Consider the following 20,370-nt stretch of genomic DNA (forward strand, 5'->3'; position numbering starts at 1 on the left):
GGCGGCGGCGCGGGCTTCGGAGCGAACTCACTTGGTTGCGCGGCGCGGTTGCTCGCTCCGCCCCTGCCCCGCACAGGAGCCCCTCCTCCTGCCTGCGCCCTCTCTGCTTGCGCCGCCCCCGGGCCCAGCGGGGGCCCAAGTCCCCGCCCCCAGCCCAGGACCCCCGAGGCGGTGACACCACGCGGCACCGAGGGGCGCGCCCAACCCGGCCGGCTGATTCCTCTACTGCAGTCCCCAGCCCACTCGGTTGTCGCTGCTTGTAGCCTATAGTTCTAGCTGAAGGTGCGCACAGCGGGGCCAAGGGCTCCAGGCTCAGCGCTGCGGTCCTAACGGCGAAATGAAGCAGAGGTGGAAACGCCAGAGCCGGGCAAGTCCGCCAACCGCGGAGCTAGGGGAGCCGGTGCGATCTACCTGTTTTAAAGTGAGACTAAGGCGCAGGGCCCAGAGAGAATACCAGACTGCAGACGCTGACGCCAGGTGGGCCCGGGACCCTTCTAGAAACGGATTGATTTCTCTCTTGGTTAAATATAGAAAATATTTTCCTAGGTCCCTAAAGGATCACAGTGCCCTGAAATCCGAATTTTTGGTACTGAGTCTAACGTCCTTTCCGCCTGATATCTGCTGGCTTCAGCGCCCTCCTCTGCCTCTGCTTTAACCCTGGGAACCCCCAACCTCTCCCCTCACTCTGGTGCAATGCTCAAGACAAGAGGGGTCATGGGGTCCTTGCACAAGATGTTTACTCATCTAGAGGGCCCGGCCGCGGTAAAGTCTCTTTAATCCCTCCCGGCAAAGGACTGAGCTCCTTCATGCTTCGCCACAAGCTGCTTGGCCACTGCAAGCAGAAATCTTGCTCCCCGTCAGCCCTTGCCTGCAGAAGGAGCCTGGCTCCGCGCTGGTCACACGCAGTATCCGCCAGGCGGCGCTGGTTCTAGCCCCTGTGCTGACCCAGCTTGAGCAGAGAACTGGTGTCCTGCTTGAGATTCTCTGACATTAGTTGGTAGCAAATTCCAGCCCCAGTCAAGCCCTGGGCTGTGCAGACAGCGGGGCACAGATTTCCACATATTAATGAACCCTAAACCCTTGGCATCCATCTGTAAGATCCAGCCCTGCTTAGAAGCACTTGACCAAACTTCAAGTACCAAGAAGAAGGATCTGTGCAGTAAAGAGCTTGCCTAGGAAGCCAGCCTGACCTGGGTGGGAGTGCAGCACACCAAGCTACATCCAAAGGCACTCACTCCTAGGTCAGGCACTACTCAACATTCCTCACCTCCTTAGCAGGCCCTCCTGGTAGAAACAGAAGCACCAAAGTACTTCCGATCAGTTTCTGGGTTACTTCCTCATCCTCTTGGTTTGCCTGACTTCCTCCTGGCCTGGCATGGTTTCTTTTAGATCTCAGCATATGCTGATTTACATAGCTGGCACTACTTTTCTCCACCAGAACCACTTACAATTAGTGGGTTTCTCTCTTTCTTTGATGCCAAAGTACTGACAAGATTATTTCCCACACGCAACCCCAAAGCTTTGCAGATTAGAGCACTGGTAGCATCCACTGGAGCCCGCTCTCATATGTCTCTTTATGCACACAAGTGATGCTGTGTGGGCTCACAGTCAAACTGATGTGTTGCGCGGGCTGCTAGGCAGACTACAGGCCCCCCGAAACTGTACTTAGAGAAGCAGAGCAGGCTTTATTCACCTCTTGCTGGTATGAATGATCTGGGGAAACAGAAGACACCTAGTGGCCCTATATTTGTTGTTTCTACTCTCAGCAAAGCCAAACTTTATACCTGTGGCACCTTCAGCTCCTAGAATAAAGAAAGGGCGTCAACCCAAATCTGTGGCTACTCCACAGTCTGGGGGATTCCCTCACCCCTTCTCACACAGTGCTTATACTAGTCAACTTAATGAAAAGTTGTGTCTCTCACTGGTGCTCAGAAGCCTCGACACGTTGGGAACTCCCCGACTTTAAAGAGAAGGCAGTCAAAGAGCCTCCAAATGGCCGCACACTTTTGCTGTCACCTGCACAGGCTCAACTCCACTAAAGCATCTCTAAGCTTTGAGCCACATTTCTGCACCAGGCTTTGTGCTGGAGTCTGGGTAACATAGAAAAGACAACTCCCACTGGTTAATTGCTATGAGGAGGCTCAAGGGAGCTTAATTCCTCCTTCAGATTCTTGTTTCAATGGCTCCAGCACAGGCTTGCCTCAACCCCCATAGAATCCAGCAACAACTTTATACCCCTGTGTATATGAGAAGGTCTCTTGGGCACCCTGGATTCCCGGTTATTTAAGCAGGATCTACCAATGACCATTCCTGTGAAGGTTGCTGTTGTGTCAAAGAGACAGAGACTGCAAAGGTCTGAGAGGAGGATGCTACCAACAAGCCAGGCAGCATTTCCTGAGGGTAGGAAGTGAGGAGACCTGCCCTTTTTGATTTGAAGCTGCCCACCTAGGAGATGTGGGGTGCGGTGGACATGTCTACTTATTGGTCAGCACTTTAAAGGGATCTGCCTACATGGGGCAGAAATTGACACCCATTGAATGCATGCCTTTCATCTCCCTACAAAATTCAGTGGAAAGGTCACTTTATAAAGGGTTTTATGCAGCCATCCTAAGTATCACAAGTCAGAAAGGACTGCCAAGATCTGTCCTTTATATTAGTCAAAATCAACAAATAGTTCCTGCTAAGGTGAGACAGAACCCTGTGTAAGCAGAGCAGCCACAGAAGGAAGCTACTGGCTAATTATCCTCAGATGCTAATGAGTTCTGAGTTGTATATCATCTTTCAGGAAGAATTAATAGGGGGTTAGGGGAAAGTGTTCTTTTAAAGTTTAGTTTGTTTTACTAAGTAAGATCGAGGTGGGTTTTTAAAAAGTAGGAAAAATGCAAACATTTCCATGTAGGCCTGCAGAGTTAAAATAACTGTCAGGGGAAGCTGGGGGAGGTCCAGGGCCCAGGCTTCCCTCTGCCCACCCTCCAAGCTGTCTCTCCAAGGGATCCTATCAGGTCCTCCCCCGCTTGGAAACTCACTGTGGTGACACAGTGGAGTCCTGGATGAAAGCCAAGCAAGCAAGCCACCACTTGGGCGTTGGCGGATGCTGGAGGGAAGAGGGTTGACAGTTTGACACCGAGCCCATGAAGCATGAGGAGTAACAAGTGAGAGGTCTCCCCAGCTTTGTCCTTTCAGAGTCAACTGTGAAGGCTCCCCGGCCACCGAGATCTGTCTTTGTCACTGTAAGAGTTCAGGAGCAAGGTCCTGGCTGGAGCTAGAATTGAGAGTGACAGCTGTCAGTACTCATGGATGTCACAGAAGCCCTATGATGCAGGTTCAGTATGGTGGAGAGAGGGCAGCTGTTTGGGGGTTCAGTGGGGGTGTGTGATGCTTTCTAACCCAGAAGGAAATAGGGATGCAACCTGTACAGGCCAGGCTACATTTAGAAAAGAGGTGTCGTTGTTGTTTTCTATGTGTGCCAGTACAGATAACTTGACAATACAAAAAAAAAAAAAAGCACAGTGTCAACACACTCAGGGGAAAACAGTGCTAACATTTGATGACCTTCCCTCTACAACAATATTTTCCTGGTTTTTTTATATTTTAAAAAGAAATCAAGACAACTTTAAGATACCATCTTACACCTGTCAGAATGGCTAAAATAAAAAACACCAATGATAGCCTTTGCTGGAGAGGTTGCGGAGAAAGGGGTACACTCATCCATTGCTGGTGGGAATGCACTCTGGAAAGCAGTGTGGCAGTTTCTCAGGAAATTCGGGATCAACCTACCCCTGGACCCAGCAATACCACTCTTGGGAATATACCCAAGAGAGGCCCTATCATACAACAAAAGTATATGCTCAACTATGTTCATAGCAGCATTGTTTGTAATAGCCAGAACCTGGAAACAACCTAGATGCCCTTCAATAGAAGAATGGATGAAGAAAGTATGGAATATATACATATTAGAATACTACTCAGCAGTAAAAAACAAGGACTTCTTGAATTTTGCATACAAATGGATGGAAATAGAAAACACTATCCTGAGTGAGGTAAGCCAGACCCAAAAAGAGGAACATGGGATGTACTCACTCATATTTGGTTTCTAGCCATAAATAAAGGACATTGAGCCTATAATTCGCGATCCTAGAGAAGCTAAATAAGAAGGGGAATCCAAAGACAAACATATAGGCATCCTCCTGAATATTAACCTTCATCAGGCGATGAAAGGAGACAGAGACAGAGACCCACATTGGAGCACCGAACTGAAATCTCAAGGTCCAAATCAGGAGCAGAAGGAGAGATAGCACGAGCAAGGAACTCAGGACTGCGAGGGGTGCACCCACACACTGAAACAATGGGGATGTTCTATCGGGATCTCACCAAGGCCAGCTGCCTCGGGTCTGAAAAAGCATGGGATAAAACCGGACTTGCTGAACATAGTGGACAATGAGGACTACTGAGAACTCAAGACAATGGCAATGGGTTTTTGATCCTACTGCACATACTGGCTTTGGGGGAGCCTAGGCAGTTTGGATGCTCACCTTACTAGACCTGGATGGAGGTGGGTGGTCCTTGGACTTCCCACAGGTCAGGGAACCCTGATTGCTCTTCGAACTGATGAGGGAGGGGGACTTGATCGGGGAGGGGGAGGGAAATGGGAGGTGGTGGCGGGCAGGAGGCAGAAATCTTTAATAAATAAATAAATTAAAAAAAAAGAAATGTGTTGTGTGTGTATGTGTTTGTGTAACATTGATGCATGCGGGTGTCAGAAGACAACTTGCAAGAGTTGGTGTTGGTTTTCTCCTATATGTTGATTCAGAGAATTGAGCTCAGATTGCTAGGCTTGGTGGCAAACGCCATTAAGTACCTAGCCACAACTCTGGCCCAACAACATTCTATTGGCGTCTTTCTATGTGTGATGTGAAAACAGACAGATAATCAGTACATATCTAGTTTGTTGCATCTCATATTCACGTGCATCTCTAATAAAGAACACTAGTTTAGTTTCTACTATGCATAATTCAATCTTATTTACACTTAGTGCAGAAGCCTATGAGTTCTGCCCATTACCATAAAGTCTGCAGGAGTTTGTCCATCCACATTGAGTACACACCCCAATGAGGACTGGGCACCATGGGTAAGTCTGCCTACAGATGGCAAAAAGAATAGAGCCACAAACACCAAGAATCTCTGCTTACAGCGCCTCTTGCTTTTGGGGCTGCTGTGTCTAACCAGGTCTGCTCCCCAAACAGATCTGCCCTCTGCTAGCCTCCAGAGTCTCTGCCTTGAGTGGTGGAAGGAGAGAACCAACTCTCAAAAGTCCTGAGACATTAATGCAGGCTGTGGAATGCATGCCTCCTCCCTGGCCTGCACACACACAAAATAAATAAAAAGGCTCTTTTATTACAAAAATTAAGAAACTGAGACAAATAAAAAATCTGCAGCATGCCCCAGACCCTAGAACTGATCATTTTCACAACTGAAATTTAGATCCAGGAACCCGGACCCTCGGGGAAGGAAGCCCTCAGGAGTGATAGAAATATCTGGGAACTGAAAATCACATTAATTCTTGACCTCTCCTCGTTGGAAGAGTCCCATCCAGGGGGACATTCTTGCTGAGCCTGAACTCAGAGCAGTGTGCGTTCTAGAGATTTCACCTCTGAATTAGCCACCAGAATCCTTCAGTCCACATTCCCAACTCTCCACAGTGTGCTATACTTCCTCAGCCACGAACAAGCGGACGAAGTGTGTGGTCTCCGCACCAAAGACTGTCTTAATATTTTTCACTAGATAAAACTGTCTTGCAAGGGAGAAAATAATCACAGAAAAGACAGTATTTTTCTTCCCTGAGCATTTAACTGAAATAATTCTGCACATTCAGCAGCTTCTACCATTTAGCCCTTTTCTCTGACTCTTTCAACTCATTAGTTAAATACATTAAAATAGTCTCCCCCCAGCACCAGCTCTTTGGGCACCTGGCTTTCACCCTTTCCCCATGGCCAGAATTTCCACTGCTGAAGGGGCTATGTAAATTCATACATCATACCATGGTCTTGAGCAGTGAGGCTTTCATAAGGACCTTGTTGGGACAGCTAAGCCATCTGAACAGTTTGGGGACTGCCAGGAATTCAGAGAGAGCCTGGACGATGATCAGAGAGGCAGACTCTCCCCAGGACACTCTCTCAGGAAATGTCTTCAAATAGTTGGGTAATGCTTCTCAGCTGACCTCTGAGAACATGAGCAAGGTAGAGGGACCTGCTCCCTCCCCCATCCTCCCCTCTCGCTTTCCTCTTCCAAAGCCAGGTCCCTGACATTGTTGGGTCTCAGGTGTCTCACTCCTAGGTGAGAGCCCTCATTGGTCATTGATCATCGCACTTACCACAATGTCAGCGGAGCGTATTCTGGGCCCTGCTTTGCTGTGGGCTGCCAGATAATTCTGGGTAAGTTCTGTGATCTCTGTAGACTTAATCTCCCCAGATAAAAAGCAGGTCTTTAGCGTAAGGAAAATGAGGGCCATTTACAGGAATTCTTACAAGAGTTGAGCTTCATAAAATCTGGGGGTGGGAGGGAAGACAGCATTTCATCTTAATAGTCTCCCTGTCCCTGGCACAGCCCAGCTCTGTGGCTCCTTTGCTCATGTCTATGCCCCAAGCCTGGTTCTGACTCCAGGAGCCCAGAGACTGTTGTGGGCCCCACATGCAAACATGCAAAACTTTCTGAATCCCATTTCAAAATAAAACAAAACATATCAGGCAGCCAGATGCCTTGAGAGGTGTCAGAGGGCAGACTTGCCAGTAACTGAAGAATAGTGTCCTCCTGTGCTCCTGACCACATGAAACCCACACAGGAAGTCCCTATCCCTACCCACACAAACACTGTCAGTCCTACCACAAACCTGGAGCCCATGGCCAAGGAGGTGGCAGTCCAACCACGGCTAGGTCTGACCCCCTTAAAAGGAGAAGTTTTCTTCAAGCGAGTGGGGGAAAAATGAATGAATGAATAAATTAAATGTATGCAAAAGTAGCTTCTGGAGAGGCAGCGCCCCCAAAGAGGAGAGAGCAGGCATGATGAGACACAGGTCCCTCATTTCTAAAGATAATTTCTTTCTCATTGTCGCATGTCGATCCACGGTGCAGATCTAAGCCCCTCTTGGGACTCAGGATCTCCTGCATGCTGCCCTGTGCCTGTTTCAGGGATAGGAAGGACACACAGGGGCTCCAGTCCCCCGGAGAGGACTTTAAGAGCTCTGAGGCCATTCTCTCCTGTGCTGCTACCTTGTAAGGTGAGCCTGGGCATCTGATGCCTCTCCAGTGTCCAGTGTCAGGGGTTTATCCTCAGCCACCATCTATCAGCAAGGACAAAGACAAGCACAGATGAATAGGCTGGGTTTGGAAAGAAAGAGCATGGTCCCAGGAAAGGATCCAGCCAGAATGCTGGGAGGCGGTCAGTGGACATCAGTTTCACAACAGAGACTTTCATCCTCCCTTCCTCTCTCTCCGGCCACTCCACCTATGTGGAGATGAATGTGATTCTGAGCTCCTCCTGAAAAGTGACAGCCTCATCCATTCAATCAAATCTGGTGACAAAGAAGCTGGTGCTCATGGAGGCCCTGGAGTTATCAAAGCTCCTCTCCAGACCTTTGAGCGAAGCACAGAAAATCAACAGCGAAAGACCCTCCAGACCAGCCAGAAGTAGCATTCTGTACCACACAGGGGCAATGTGGTTTCTTGAGTTTTAATAGTGATGCAATCCTGGAGTCAGCCACAGTGTCTTTCACAGTGACCATCTCTGGCTCCTCCCACCAGGTAATGACGGGATATGGGGAGGTTGGAAGCATTGGCCAAGGCCTGGAACTGGACAGAGATCTGGAGCTGTTTTGCTTTGATATGAAGAGTCATCACACCCCACCCCCAACCCTCTGAGGCTCATGAGCTGGAGACTTGGTTACAAATGCGATGGGATTACCAAAATCCTAAAGTTGCCAGTGGCTTAATCTATGGATGAGTTCACACTGGGTAAACTAGGGGAGGTAGATACAGCCTGAAAGTTGCTGCTGGGAGAATCTGTGGAGGACAGAGACACTCTGAGGGGCCTCTGCAAGGTCTTTGTGGTTCCCGGGTGCCCCTTCCTTTGTGTATACAGCAGCTCACTATGCAGATCAGGGTGCCTGCTTCTCACCGACCTTCTCAGGATGAGGAGAGGGATAAGGCTTCTTATTTTGAATTTATTTTATGTGCAATGGTGTGGAGGTGTCCTGGAACTGGAGTTACAGACAGTTGTACGCTGCCATGTGGGTGCTAGGAATTGAACTTGGGTCCTCTGGAAGAACAGCCAGTGCTCTTAAGTGCTGAGCTGTCTCTCCAGCCATGAGGGATAAGACTTTATCCAAGGCATCTTCTCCAGCACTTGTCCCCAGGTCCACTTCTCCATGTGTTTAAGAGTCAACTTGGTCACCCCATGCACTTTTGGTGATGAATTGTCGTTCTTCTCATTCTGGTAGTAGAGTGTCTAGGTACCTGCTACAAGGACAGTGGCTCAGCTCTGTGATGACTCTGAAGACAAGGTTAGGGACAAGACATCTGGACTGGGAACTGTGCTGAGATGCTGGTTGTGATGGCCTGAGTACTCCTGGGCTCATTATGGGGGACCGGGGAATGTCCTTGTGACTCTATGCCTTAACAAAAATTCTTCGAGTATGGAATATATATTGACATGGCTGAAATTTTTAAAGGTATAGAACTGAATTGTGCCCCGGAATGGGAAGACTGTGAGTTTAAAAATGGCAGGGAAACCCCAAATGGAAACAAATAGTCAAGTTGAACTCTTTGCTTTATGGGGATTATCATCGGCTTATGGAGAACTGACCAAAGCTATTGTTTCCTTATGGGAATCAAGAATGAATAGATGCCCAAGAGAATCCCAAGTAGAATTGGGGTCCCCAGAAAGTAACAATGATCTGTCCCAGAGGACCGCCTGAAGTCTGGCATTTGGTCCAGAGACCCTCAAGGAACCTGTACATAGTGCCTTATTGTCTCTTGGGAAGTCTGCCCATTCAGCCCTGAGGATCTTTGGGGAGCAAGTCTACTTGCCCCCAAAATGCCATCAAGAACCCAACTGTTCAGTCCTCCAGTTAAAGAGGAGAAAGCCTCTTGCCAAAGATTCAGCCCAGATCATCCACAGAGGCCCTGGATATGACCCTACCACAGGGTAGAAAAATCTCTGGAAGATGCAGCCTAAATCTAGTCCCCAAGGAGCTGCTACCCAGATGGATCAGAGGTGTACCTCAAAACAAGGCACCTGAGGGAAGAAGCTTTATGACCGATGGAAGGGAAACATTGAGATAAAGGGATCGAATCCCCTGGAGACAGCTAATATGGGAAATATAGGGCATTGGATATGAAATCTGTGTGTGGGATACATTAAAATAAAATTTAAATGTGTTACAGGGCTCTGCCATGAATGTTTTAAAAATATTTTAAACTGGCATCATAAACTTGAGGCTGAAAGTGAAAAATTATTTAAAAAATTTCTAGGTGAATTTGGAAATTAATTTAAGAAACTTTTCACAAGTGGAAGTGAGGTTCAAAGCACAGTGTGTGTGGATTTACAAAATGAATAAGAGAGTCAGGGAGAGCACTCAGCAGGTCAAGTGCTTGTCATGCGTGCGTAGAGACCAAGTTAAGATCCCTAGACTTCACATTAAAGGTAGGCATGGAGGCACACGTGTGCAACCCCAGTTCAGGGAGACAGAGATAGGCAGATCCTGCAGGCTCACAGGCCAGTCAGTCCAGCTGAAACTCTAGGGTCAGTGAGAGATTCTGTCTCAGAAAACAAGGTGGGAAACAGTAGACGAAGACAGTGTTGACCTCTGGCCTATACGTACACACATGTGCACACACCTACCTAAAACACACACACGCATACTAAGTAAGAAGATAAAACAAAATTAGAGAATATCTAGCTATAAATCGGATCAGATATATGTATGACAATGTATGAGGCTTGTCATTATTAATTAATATATGTTAATAAAATCACAAGCAAATAAAGAGCTCAAACTAAGTTCAACAGCTTAGGGACTTGAAGAGGAATAGGAAGTACTTACCTAGAATTCTCTCCTTCCTAGGGAGCGCTTATGATCCTGGAAGTGAGGGTGAGAAGTTCGGAGAACAGAGCAAGCAGTGTGAGCATGCAGCCAGGGCGAGCTCCTGAATGAGTAATGGAGGAGAGGCTGGGAGACAGGGGTCAGTATGCAGATGGAATGGGAGATGCCTCTCCAGGCAGTGTGTGAACACTTGTTCCCTTGCTCTGGTGCCATTTCTTTGGGAGGTTATAGGACCCTTAGGAGGTGGGGCCTTGGATAAGAAGTAAGTCCCTGGGGTTGGGCTTAGAGGTTTTCCATCTGTCTGCTGTCTGCTTTCTGTTTCCTGTTCCACCAAGGTGTGAGGTGAGGAGTCCCAGCTACACACTCCTGCCCCTTAAGAGCTGCCTGCTGCTGGACCTTCGCTCTATGAGGGACTGTAGCCTCAAACTGTGGGTCAAAAGAAGCCCTTGCTTCCTTACGTCTCTTCTTGTCTTGTATTTGGTCAAAGCAACAAAAAAGTAACCAATAGGAAAAGTAAGGGGCAAATAAAGGCATGGGGAAAGTAAGAGACCCCAGAAGCCAGTCAAGGTGAGGTTCAGAAAATGGGAGAGGAGAGAGAGTGCCCCCAGGAGGAAGGTCAAAAATGTTGGCACAAAGAGGGAGCAGCGAGAGAATGCCATCCAGCCCTGTCCAGCAGCAATAATGAAGACACACTTTGTAGGGCTAAAAATTAAGCTAAAAACCAAAGTACTTGACCAAAATAGCATGTAAATTTGGAGGGAAAGTAAAGATACTTATTAAAATTTAACTTTGCCAAATTAAATATTCATGTTGGGATTTCTACAGTGGATGTTGAAAGAATAAAAATAGGATTTGGCAAGTTTTTTTAAATCAATATATGAAAGTTATTTGCATTTCCATAATGTATGCAATAAATGGAAGACATAATTTAAAATACGTAGTATTTACAATAGCCACAAAAGGATGAGGTCCATAAGAGTAAACTAGCAAAAAAAATTGTGTAATTTCATCATGAAGAAAATTGTATAACTTTATTGAGACATTTAAAAAGCACTTAGAAATGGAGAAATGGACTGCTTTAATGGATAGAAATGCAATGTATTAAATTTACCAATTCTTCCCAAATGTATGCAGAATTCTAATGCAATCAAAATAATCAAGAGATTGTTTTTAATAGACCATGATAAGTTAATTATCAAATACATTCTGCAAGGGCAAAGGGCAAACATAGCCGAGACAGGACAGCCCTATTGAAAGAGAACACTTTCAACAAACAGAACAAATCTTGTTGGATAACAGAGCATGGTGATTCATGCCTGTGATTCCAGGCCTTGAGACTCCGGCAAGTTCAAGGCTAGCTTGAGCTAAAGAGTACTGACATCACTCCAAAACAAGACAAGTATACACACACACACACACACACACACACACACACACACACACATACAAATGTTGGACAGGACTGAAGAAGTGGCTCACTTGCTGCTCCTCCAGAGAATCTGAATTCAGTTCCCAGACTAGTTCAGGAGATTTACAAGGGGCTGTAGCTCAAGCTTTAGGAGATCTGATGCCTTTGGCATCCAAGAGCACCTACACTCATGTGCACGTACCAACACACCTGAGCACACCACACACACACACACATACACAATTAAAATAAATAAAAAAGGAGTCTTAAAATAGTATTGGATAAAAGTATTAAAGAACATGAAGACAGAACAAGCCTTGAGCCCTTCCCTCATTCAATATGTATCATTGAACTAAAAGTAACAGATAAAATTATTAAGCCTTTGGGTAGATAAAAATTTTATAGGCCATAGAAAGCAGAGTATTTTAAAAGAACAATGAGAATTTGGTACCCATCAACACTGCATTTGAAATGTTGCCCTTCAGAAAACATCACTCTGAATTTGAGAAAGAAACTCTCAGTCTAATAAAAAGTTGATAATGCACACAGCAGATAAAGATCTACAATCTATAGAATGTCCAACATATCTAAAGAATGTTTGCACATCAGCAACAAGCAGTTAATAGCCCAATAAGAAAAGACTAGACTAGAAATTTCATAAAATATATCAACAGATGACTGTAGTCTCCATGGGGACTCCATCTACAGAGTCTAGAGTCTCCATTCTAAGTTCAACCTCTTGTCCGTCAATCCTAGGCACCAAGGCAGCCTAGTGCTGGTGAGCTTTGTGTTTGTTTAGTTGGCCCTGACAGCAGCAAGATTCACCTGGTAGATCTACGCCAGAGCCTGTGTGGTTGCTATGGGGCCCAGTGTGCTCAGAGTCTGTGACACTGGCAAGGCCAGGATACAATTCTGGCCAGAATCTAGCTGTTGAGAGGTATGGAGAGATCCTGCTTAGAAGGACTTTGGCTCAGGCACCTGAACTGAGGAGATGTGGCTCCATTGTTCCATAACTATATCTAAATGTTGCCAGATGTTTTCTAAGAGGACCACCCCACACAATGTTACAGTAGAGCAGAGGTTGCACAATGACCCCGCCAGCGCCTCGGGAACCATGCTACTTGGATCACATTGGTGTCCTGGTTCTGAACAGATGCAGCTACATGCCTCCATCACTCCATCTGCAGCTCAGTATCACCCAGCCACACATCACCTGGAGCTTAGCAAACAGATTGCCAAGCCCACTGGTTCCCAGTTTTAACAGTCTGGGCACCTTGTGCTTGCACTGAAGCAGGTGTCTCCCATCCCCGTGGTTGTCTGCCTTTCCTATCCATTTTATCCAAGAGCGCATGTGTTTTAGAGGGGGTTAAGGAATGCTAAGGGGCATTCTTGGAACTATAAAAGTATTCAATAATGATCTTTCAAGTTTATTTTCTGTGGTATTGAAGATCCAACTCAGGGCATCGTGCATGCTAGCCAAACACCTCCCTACTGCTGAGCTCCAAGCCAAACCCTTCAAAGTGTTCAATGGAGAATTCCCTGTTGGGAGTCTTCATCTAAGAACATTAAGAAACGCAGCAACCAGTCCTCAACAAACCCACTCAGATAGTTACCCTCCAGCGTGACCTTTGTTCTGGACCCATGGGCCACACTGCAAGAATAATGGGCGAGCTGATCTAAGATCACATGGCTCCCCCTTTTCCTGCTGCAGCTGCTTTCCAGTGGGAGGGACCTGGCTCGGGAAAGCTTAGTGAAAGGTGCCAGCACAGCTCTGCAGATGCTAGCAAGGGGCAGGGAGTAAGGTGGCAGCGGGTCATGCAGGAAGCCTCTCGACACCAGCAATGACCTGGCCGACACAGGACCAACCCCAGGGATGTGCTGCCGCTGTGAAGATGACCGAAGCAATCCCTGGCCACACAAGGACATGTCACTTTGATATGCGTGGTCCTTCACCTCCTAATGGATTCTGCTATGGAGACAGGACCATGTAATTATCAGGGACATATTGGTGGGCAGGTAGGGCAGTCCCCATGAGTGTAGACTCACCCTGGGGGTCACAAAGAAGAAAACGAGTTTTCAGGAAGTGCTGGGCTTCTACTTGGTTCCTAGAGGCCTCTTTCCTACCTCTGTTCCTTCCACACTGCTTTTACACGGAGGTGCTGTTAGTGTTCTTTAATGCAGGGTAGGAACTGTCTGGGTGATGGAGCCTGGAGATGAGGCCTCTGGTGGGAGTCCTAAGGGTGGGACCCTGTGGTAGGATCAGTCTCTTCCCTGTGGAAGAGGGGACTATTTTCTTTCTACTTTGGGTGGAGAGAGAAGTAGGTGGCCATCTTCAAAGCAGAAAGGGCACTCTCATCAGAAACCGTGGGAAGTGGATGCCTCCTATTTAAGCCGTATATCATTGGTGGTATTGTGATATATTTTGTTTATTGCCCCGGTGCTGAGGAACATGCACCACTTCCACAGAATGGGGTTTTCCCCTACAAGGAACCACTAGACCATGAGTAAAGCAGAGGACTCAAAAGAACCAGCAAACAGAGAGTGAGCTTCCATAGAGGAGGTGACACAGCCTCACAGACAGTCTAATGAGGGAGTGGAGAATAGCCTTCACAGCAATGGGAACAGGGCTGAGTGAGATGTGTCCTGGATCTCCCTTCACCCCCAGGTCATTCGGGGTACCCCATGGTGTAGGAGGTCCTTCTGTCTGTGTGTTGCTTTTATTGGTTAATGAATAAAGAACTGCTTTGAGCCTATGGCAGGGAAGAACAGAACTAGGAAGGGGGTGGCGCGGGGGGGCGGGAACTAAACTGAATGCTGGCAGGAAGATGGGCAGAGTCAGGGAGATGCCATAAAGACACTGCCAGAGTCAGACAGACATGCCAAAACTTTGCACAGATTAATAGAAATGGGTTAAATTAATATAAGAGTTAGCCAATAAGAAGCTAGAACTAATGGACCAAGTAGTGATTTAAATGATATGGTTTCTGTGTGATTACTTCTAGTCTAAGCTATCCCAGTGGCCCGGAACCAACAAGAGCCTCCTCCTTCCAACAACCCCAGAGGATAATGGCCCACCAGTTCACTGGTGTGTCTGCCCTCCCTGACCTGGACAGTAGGCTGCTTCCTCTTTCCCTGCAAAGCATCACAATTGTCACACGCTTTCTCTGTCACCATCATCACTCTTCTTGCCCCAAGGTCCAGCCCAGAAGTCAAGTGCTGTGCACCCGAGCTTTCCATGCAGTGCTGACCACTCTCTTCATCCTAGCATGGGCTCTGATGACCATGACTCACCAAACCTGGAATATCTTCTATTTCCCCAGCTCCACAGGGTACTAGAATTCCACCTGAGGCAGAGAGCAAACGTAGCAACTCAATGTTATCAGTGTGGCCTCCGGTGAGCAGCGATGAGCAAGTCGGTTAAGCAGACGGACATCTCACACATTGCTCTAAAATGAAAGAATCTGGAAACTTCAGGTTACGCTTGGCCCTTCAAAAGATAAAGAGCATAAAATGGCCTTGGTTTTTTGGTTTTTATTTATTTATTTTTTTTTTTGCTTTTGTTTTCTTTTGGCAATTGACCAGTCTATTTGGAAAAAAAAAAAACCTTTAGCAAACCTAAGCTGGTGCCATTGAAACCATAAGTGGGGTGTTCAGATGGGGGTAACTTCAAAAGCAGAATTTGCCCCCTTGGGCTTTCGGTGTGAGGAGAGGGGGATTCTCAGTCTTCCAGGCCCACCTACCCTGCCACGGAACCAGATCCAAGCAAAGCGTGTGCTCGCTCTTTAGAGAGGAGGGAGTCCTCCTCTGTGCCAAGGACAGACTTCTCCTGAGGCATTAATTACCGCCAGCCCACACGCAGCTCCCTCACTCCACACTCTGCCAGGAAGGACCGCTGGGAGAAGCTCCACACTAGGGGACAGTTGGTACGTGGACCGTGAGAAGTTATTTAGAATATCGTCCGGGGGTGGAGGTGGGATGGAAATGACACCGGAAAGTGTTGTGTGTACCTGTATTCTGGATCTTTCTGTAGCTACCTCCGTGTGGTCACTGACCAGTTCTACCTCAGCAGAGTGTACACAAGTTCAGCTGCCCTGGAGGAAAGTCTTTGCCCCCCTCATTGAGAGTGGGGAGTCCCCCCCCCTGTGCTTTCTTTCCTCCTTCCCTCTTTCCACAGGGAAAATGTCAGGTCGTGTCCCTTCACCTCCGTTCATTGTATTTCAAGAAAAGAAAATTGGAGGCGTGTACTCAGAAGTGGGACTTCTGCGTCATGTGGCCACATTATTTTTAATTTTTGAGAAACAGCCACACTATTCTCCACAGTAGCTGCATCGTCTTACACGCCACTGAAAGTTCAGAGTCCCAATTTCTGTGCATCCTTCCCCATTTTTGTCCTTCTCTGTTTAGTTTTATAGTAGCGGTCTTCAGGAGTATGAGGAGACACCCATTCCTTGCGGCTTTGATCCCAATCCCTATTATTCATAACACCAAGCCTCTTTTTATGTGTGTGTTGGTCTCTGGTCTTTTGTGTGTCATTTTGTTTCAGTGTGTGCACCTGTGTGGATGTGTGTGTCTGTGCGCGTGTCTGCATGTTCCTGTGTATGAGTGCAGATAGAGGTCACAGGACAGCATCATGTGTCAGTCCTTGCTTTTGACCTGATTCAGGATAGGAAAGCTTTCTCTTCTGTTGCTGCATTGGCCAGACTGAGCTTCCAGGGCATCTCTCTCTGCTTCTCGTTTCACTGGAGGAGTGCAGAATAGCAGATGTGTGCTGGGGTCCTAGCTCAGCCCTCATATGTGCCCAGCAAGCGCTTTACCCACAGAGCCATCTCTCCAGTCCTTCTATGCCTTCTTTAGAAAATGTCTTTTGCCTATTCTCAAACATGGTTATTTGTCCTGTGGGCAGAAGAAGCCTCTACATCTCCTGAAATCCACCCCTTACAAGATACAGATCTGAAGATCTCTCTTACTCAGAGGCTTGCTTTCTTCCTCTTCTGGGCATTTCCTCCCAGGCAGTTGTTTCATACTGCCGTGGTCCAGCTTGCCTGTGCTTGCTGCCTTTGCTCCCTTGTCTCTTTGAACATTCTTTGCTCCTCGGTGCTACTGTGTTGCCATCAGTTCAGCAGAGGATATCTATGTTAGTTTGCTTCCTGTGGCTGTGATAAACACTATGACCGAAAGCAACTCATGGAGGAAAGGGTTTGTTTGACTTATATGTCCCCTTTGTAGTTTATCACTGAGGAAAATCAGCGCAGGGATTCAAGCAAGAACCACGGAGGAAGCTACTTACTGGCTCGCTTCTCTGACTTGCTTAGGTACCGTTCTTATACTACCCAGGCCCACCTGCTCAAGGATGGAATCACCCACGGCAGTGTGGGCCCTCTCACGTCAATTAACAGTTAAGAAAATGCCCTACAGACATGCCCACCGGCCTATCGGATTAAGGCAATTCCCCAATTGCTATTTCTTGACAAAAACTGTGAAAATCTCCAAGGCACATCAGGCTTTGTGAGCAATGTGGTTTTGAGTCAAGGTTCCAGGTATAAAATTTCTCCTCTGGAAAGTAGACTGGACATCCAAACACTACCTTCAGTGTTGGAAGACTGCATTAGAGCTCTCCAAAGGAATAGAACTGTGTGTGTGTGTGTGTGTGTGTGTGTGTGTGTGTGTGTGTGTGTGTTACACATCAAAAGCAAATTTAGTAGAGTAGCTTATATAGTGGGGACCAGGTAGTCCAACGATGGCCCGAAAAGCTGAGAACACAGTAGCTCTTCAGCCCCCAAAACCGGATGCCTCAGTTTCGGAGTCTGAAACTGGCGTGGAAGGATAGAAGATTCCTGGAATTCTTGGAGAGCTACTGGTCTTTGAGGCATACCGGAAGGCCAAGAATGTGGGCTCTGTTACCAGTGAAGGATGGCACAGTCAGCAGCACCATGGAATAGAGGTACTTACCAGCAAGATGTGCAGAGAGGCAGGCAACACAGCTAACTGCTCCCTCAGAGGACTGCACAGCCCACTTCAAGGGGACTTCTCCCTTGTTAATCCTTCCTAGAAATGCCCTCACCTCCTGTCCTGATTCTCTCAGGCTGACAATCAAGGTTACCCATCACAATGGCAGAGGCTGATCCAGGGTACCACCCATGTCACCCCCAAGAATCCTTTGCACCCTATTTTTGAAAGCACATGATCTGGCCCCTGCTCTATGGGTACAGTACAGAATCTGCACAGCCTGGGGAATATGGATTCCTACCCTGCCCCGGACTCCCTCATAGGTTCTTCAGTGATGCCTTGGGCCCTTTGTTGTCCTGCACTTTTGCTGGCTGACATTGACTGCTTGAATGAAGTCTGTCACCTTCCCAGTTACCCTTTCTGAAGGAGATCCTCTGCTGGGTGGCTTCTCTGTTCTGTTCACATTGGCAGCTGCTTCTGGGGGTGTCCCAGAGACTATCACATAAGACACCACCACAGAAGAGACAGGAACTCTGCACTGACTGTTCCAGCGACACACTGTCAACTCTACAGTTTGGAGAAGTGCTTGGCATTTTGTCTATTAAAATTGTAAGATAGAATTTACTGCAAGGAACATGATTTCAGTTTTCCCCTTCATAAGATTAGTCTTTTTTTAAAAAAAAAAAATCAGTCTCTTAAGTAAACTTTACTTGAATGCCCATTATGTACAATAAAATGTATCCATTTAAAATGTTTTGACAAATGCCAGCACCAGGGTACCTCACAGTCATGGTATAGACATCCCTACCTCCCCTGAGAGAGCCTTGAACACTATCCCATCCTGACGTTGCCTAGCTCTCGCTCACAGGGGGCTTTAATCTGCCTTTGGACACTGAGAGACTTCGCGTGTGCCTGGGTACTCCCTCACTGAGTTTTGTTTCAGATATGTTCCTGAGCTTTTAATATTAAAATTTGAAATCACTTGCACTGAGATTTGATTTGCATGGGATAAAATGTATTTATTTAAAATATGTAGTTTGAGTTTGTAGTGTAATACTTTATTGAAGTGCCTATCCAAATATTTTTGCCGTTTTTATTAGATTGTTTATCTTTTCAAGTTATATGAGTCATTCCTATATTATGGATACAGTTTCAAGATTCAACCATTTTTCTTAAACAAGTGCTCCTAAGATTGTTGCAAACTTGTCCTTAATTTTAAGAATTCTGAATTTGACAGTACTTTACACGTTACACTTCTCACTGCTTTTCTAGAGTGACAGATTTCCAGGGGACGTGGCCATTTGTAACGATTCTTTGTGGCTCTTCATCTCCCCTGGCACCTGCATATTACATCCAGTCTCTGTGACCAACCTGCCCGTTTCTGTGAAAATGGCACGTTGTGTTGTTTAGTTTATTATAAGTCTTAAGATCAGATGGAATGGTCACATAAAAACTACAAGCACCTGGAAGAAACCCCCCAAAAATATCCAATAAAGGCTAGCATTAGAGAATTCCCAAGTCCGTTCAGTAGAGTCTGAGACTTCAAGGTCGTATCAAGGGTACGCCCCCTTTAGGGCACTGCTAAAGCTGAGAGGACATGTTCTACTTGTAGCTGGACACTTTTTCAGGGTGGGCACTAGGGTCCCATCAAGGGAACTTTCTGCTCAGAATTAAGTCATGATTTTCCCCCTATCATTTCAATATGGTGAAGTAAATTGATTGATTTTTAATGTAAACCATTCTTGTATTCTGGGAACAATCACCTCTTGATACTAATATATTATTCTTTATAGGAAACATGCATAATTAAAATGCCACAACCGACCTTCAGCAGCTGCACCTTGGCTCCAGAAATTCACAGCAGCACGCTTCGATCTCCTCTCTCCAGAGTGCATGTTGCTGTCACCTGGTTCCCTCTGGTGCGCGTTATAAATGCCACAGTGTATTGTTTTTCAAAATTTCATTTCCTTAGGTCCTTGGAGAATGCCCTGGTGCAAAGCCAAGGCCTTGCCCTCCTCAGGCTGGTTGGAGCCCAAACGTCCTCAGTACTGTTTACAGCCTGAGCTCTTGGGACGATGTAGTCTGCAGCCATGGGTTCCCTGGAAATGCTATCAAGTTCTATGCTATGCAGTTCGGTATACTATCCATGCAAATATGCAGTGGGGCCATGGTCCTATTTGGAGTTTTCTCCCACAGCTTCCTCCTTCTGCTCTGCAGCTACGATGTCACAAAGGAATGAATGGAAGTCACCTCTGGTTCCACAATTAGCAGAGGTCACTGTGAAAATCTGGAAGGCTTTTCTTAACTTGGGGCTGCTGTAGAAAAAAGATTGCTCACTGTCTGCTTAGCAGGAAGCTCCCTCTACTCAATTCCTTCGGGCAAACCTCTTGCCTTTACAGTAAACTGAACTGGAGCCCAAGCCAGTGAGGTTACCGCATAGGAAAAGGAGGTATTCAAAGACGATATAAGGGTTACACATGCAGCAGGAGGGCAGGGCCCTAGCCCAGTTTGATGGGTGCCCTCACTAGCAGACATTAGGATGTACTTGGATGGTAGAAATCTGCAAGCCTGTGGGGGAGGTGAACGCTTTAGACTTGGACCTTCAGAACTATCTTTGAGGTAGTTACTGCTCTTTATTTAAGCTGCTTTGGGATGGCAGTTGGTTATGACAGCCCAAGCAGATGAACACAAATCCAGCAGGTATTAGGTGGAGCTGGGTTTGTGGAGCATGCTGTGTTGGTCCATCTTATGTTGCCATGGCATTATAAGGAAGATCAGGAAACATATGAAGAATGGAGTTTGATTTGGCTTACAGACCGAGGGCTGGAAGTCCATGTTCATGCCACTGACACTGCCTAGGGTTTCATGGGCATCTTCTTGCAACATCACAACTTGGCAGAGGGCCTCACAAGTCCTGATG

General features: G+C 46.8%; 1 protein-coding gene across 1 annotated transcript in view; it reads right to left on the reverse strand.

The window, feature by feature from the left end:
- Tcerg1l (transcription elongation regulator 1 like) overlaps nucleotides 1–6,508 on the reverse strand; it is a 180,600-nt gene extending 174,092 nt beyond the window's left edge. The window contains exons 1-3 of the mRNA XM_005351432.2: nucleotides 6,371–6,508; nucleotides 5,062–5,138; nucleotides 32–326 (exon numbers count right to left, since the gene is read on the reverse strand). Of these exons, the coding sequence (XP_005351489.2) occupies nucleotides 32–326; nucleotides 5,062–5,138; nucleotides 6,371–6,508 (510 nt within the window). The remainder of the gene's footprint in view (nucleotides 1–31; nucleotides 327–5,061; nucleotides 5,139–6,370) is intronic.
- Between the last annotated feature and the right edge of the window lie 13,862 nt (nucleotides 6,509–20,370).

This window comes from Microtus ochrogaster, chromosome 8 (genome assembly GCF_000317375.1).
Source record: "Microtus ochrogaster isolate Prairie Vole_2 chromosome 8, MicOch1.0, whole genome shotgun sequence".
Lineage (NCBI taxonomy): Eukaryota > Metazoa > Chordata > Mammalia > Rodentia > Cricetidae > Microtus > Microtus ochrogaster.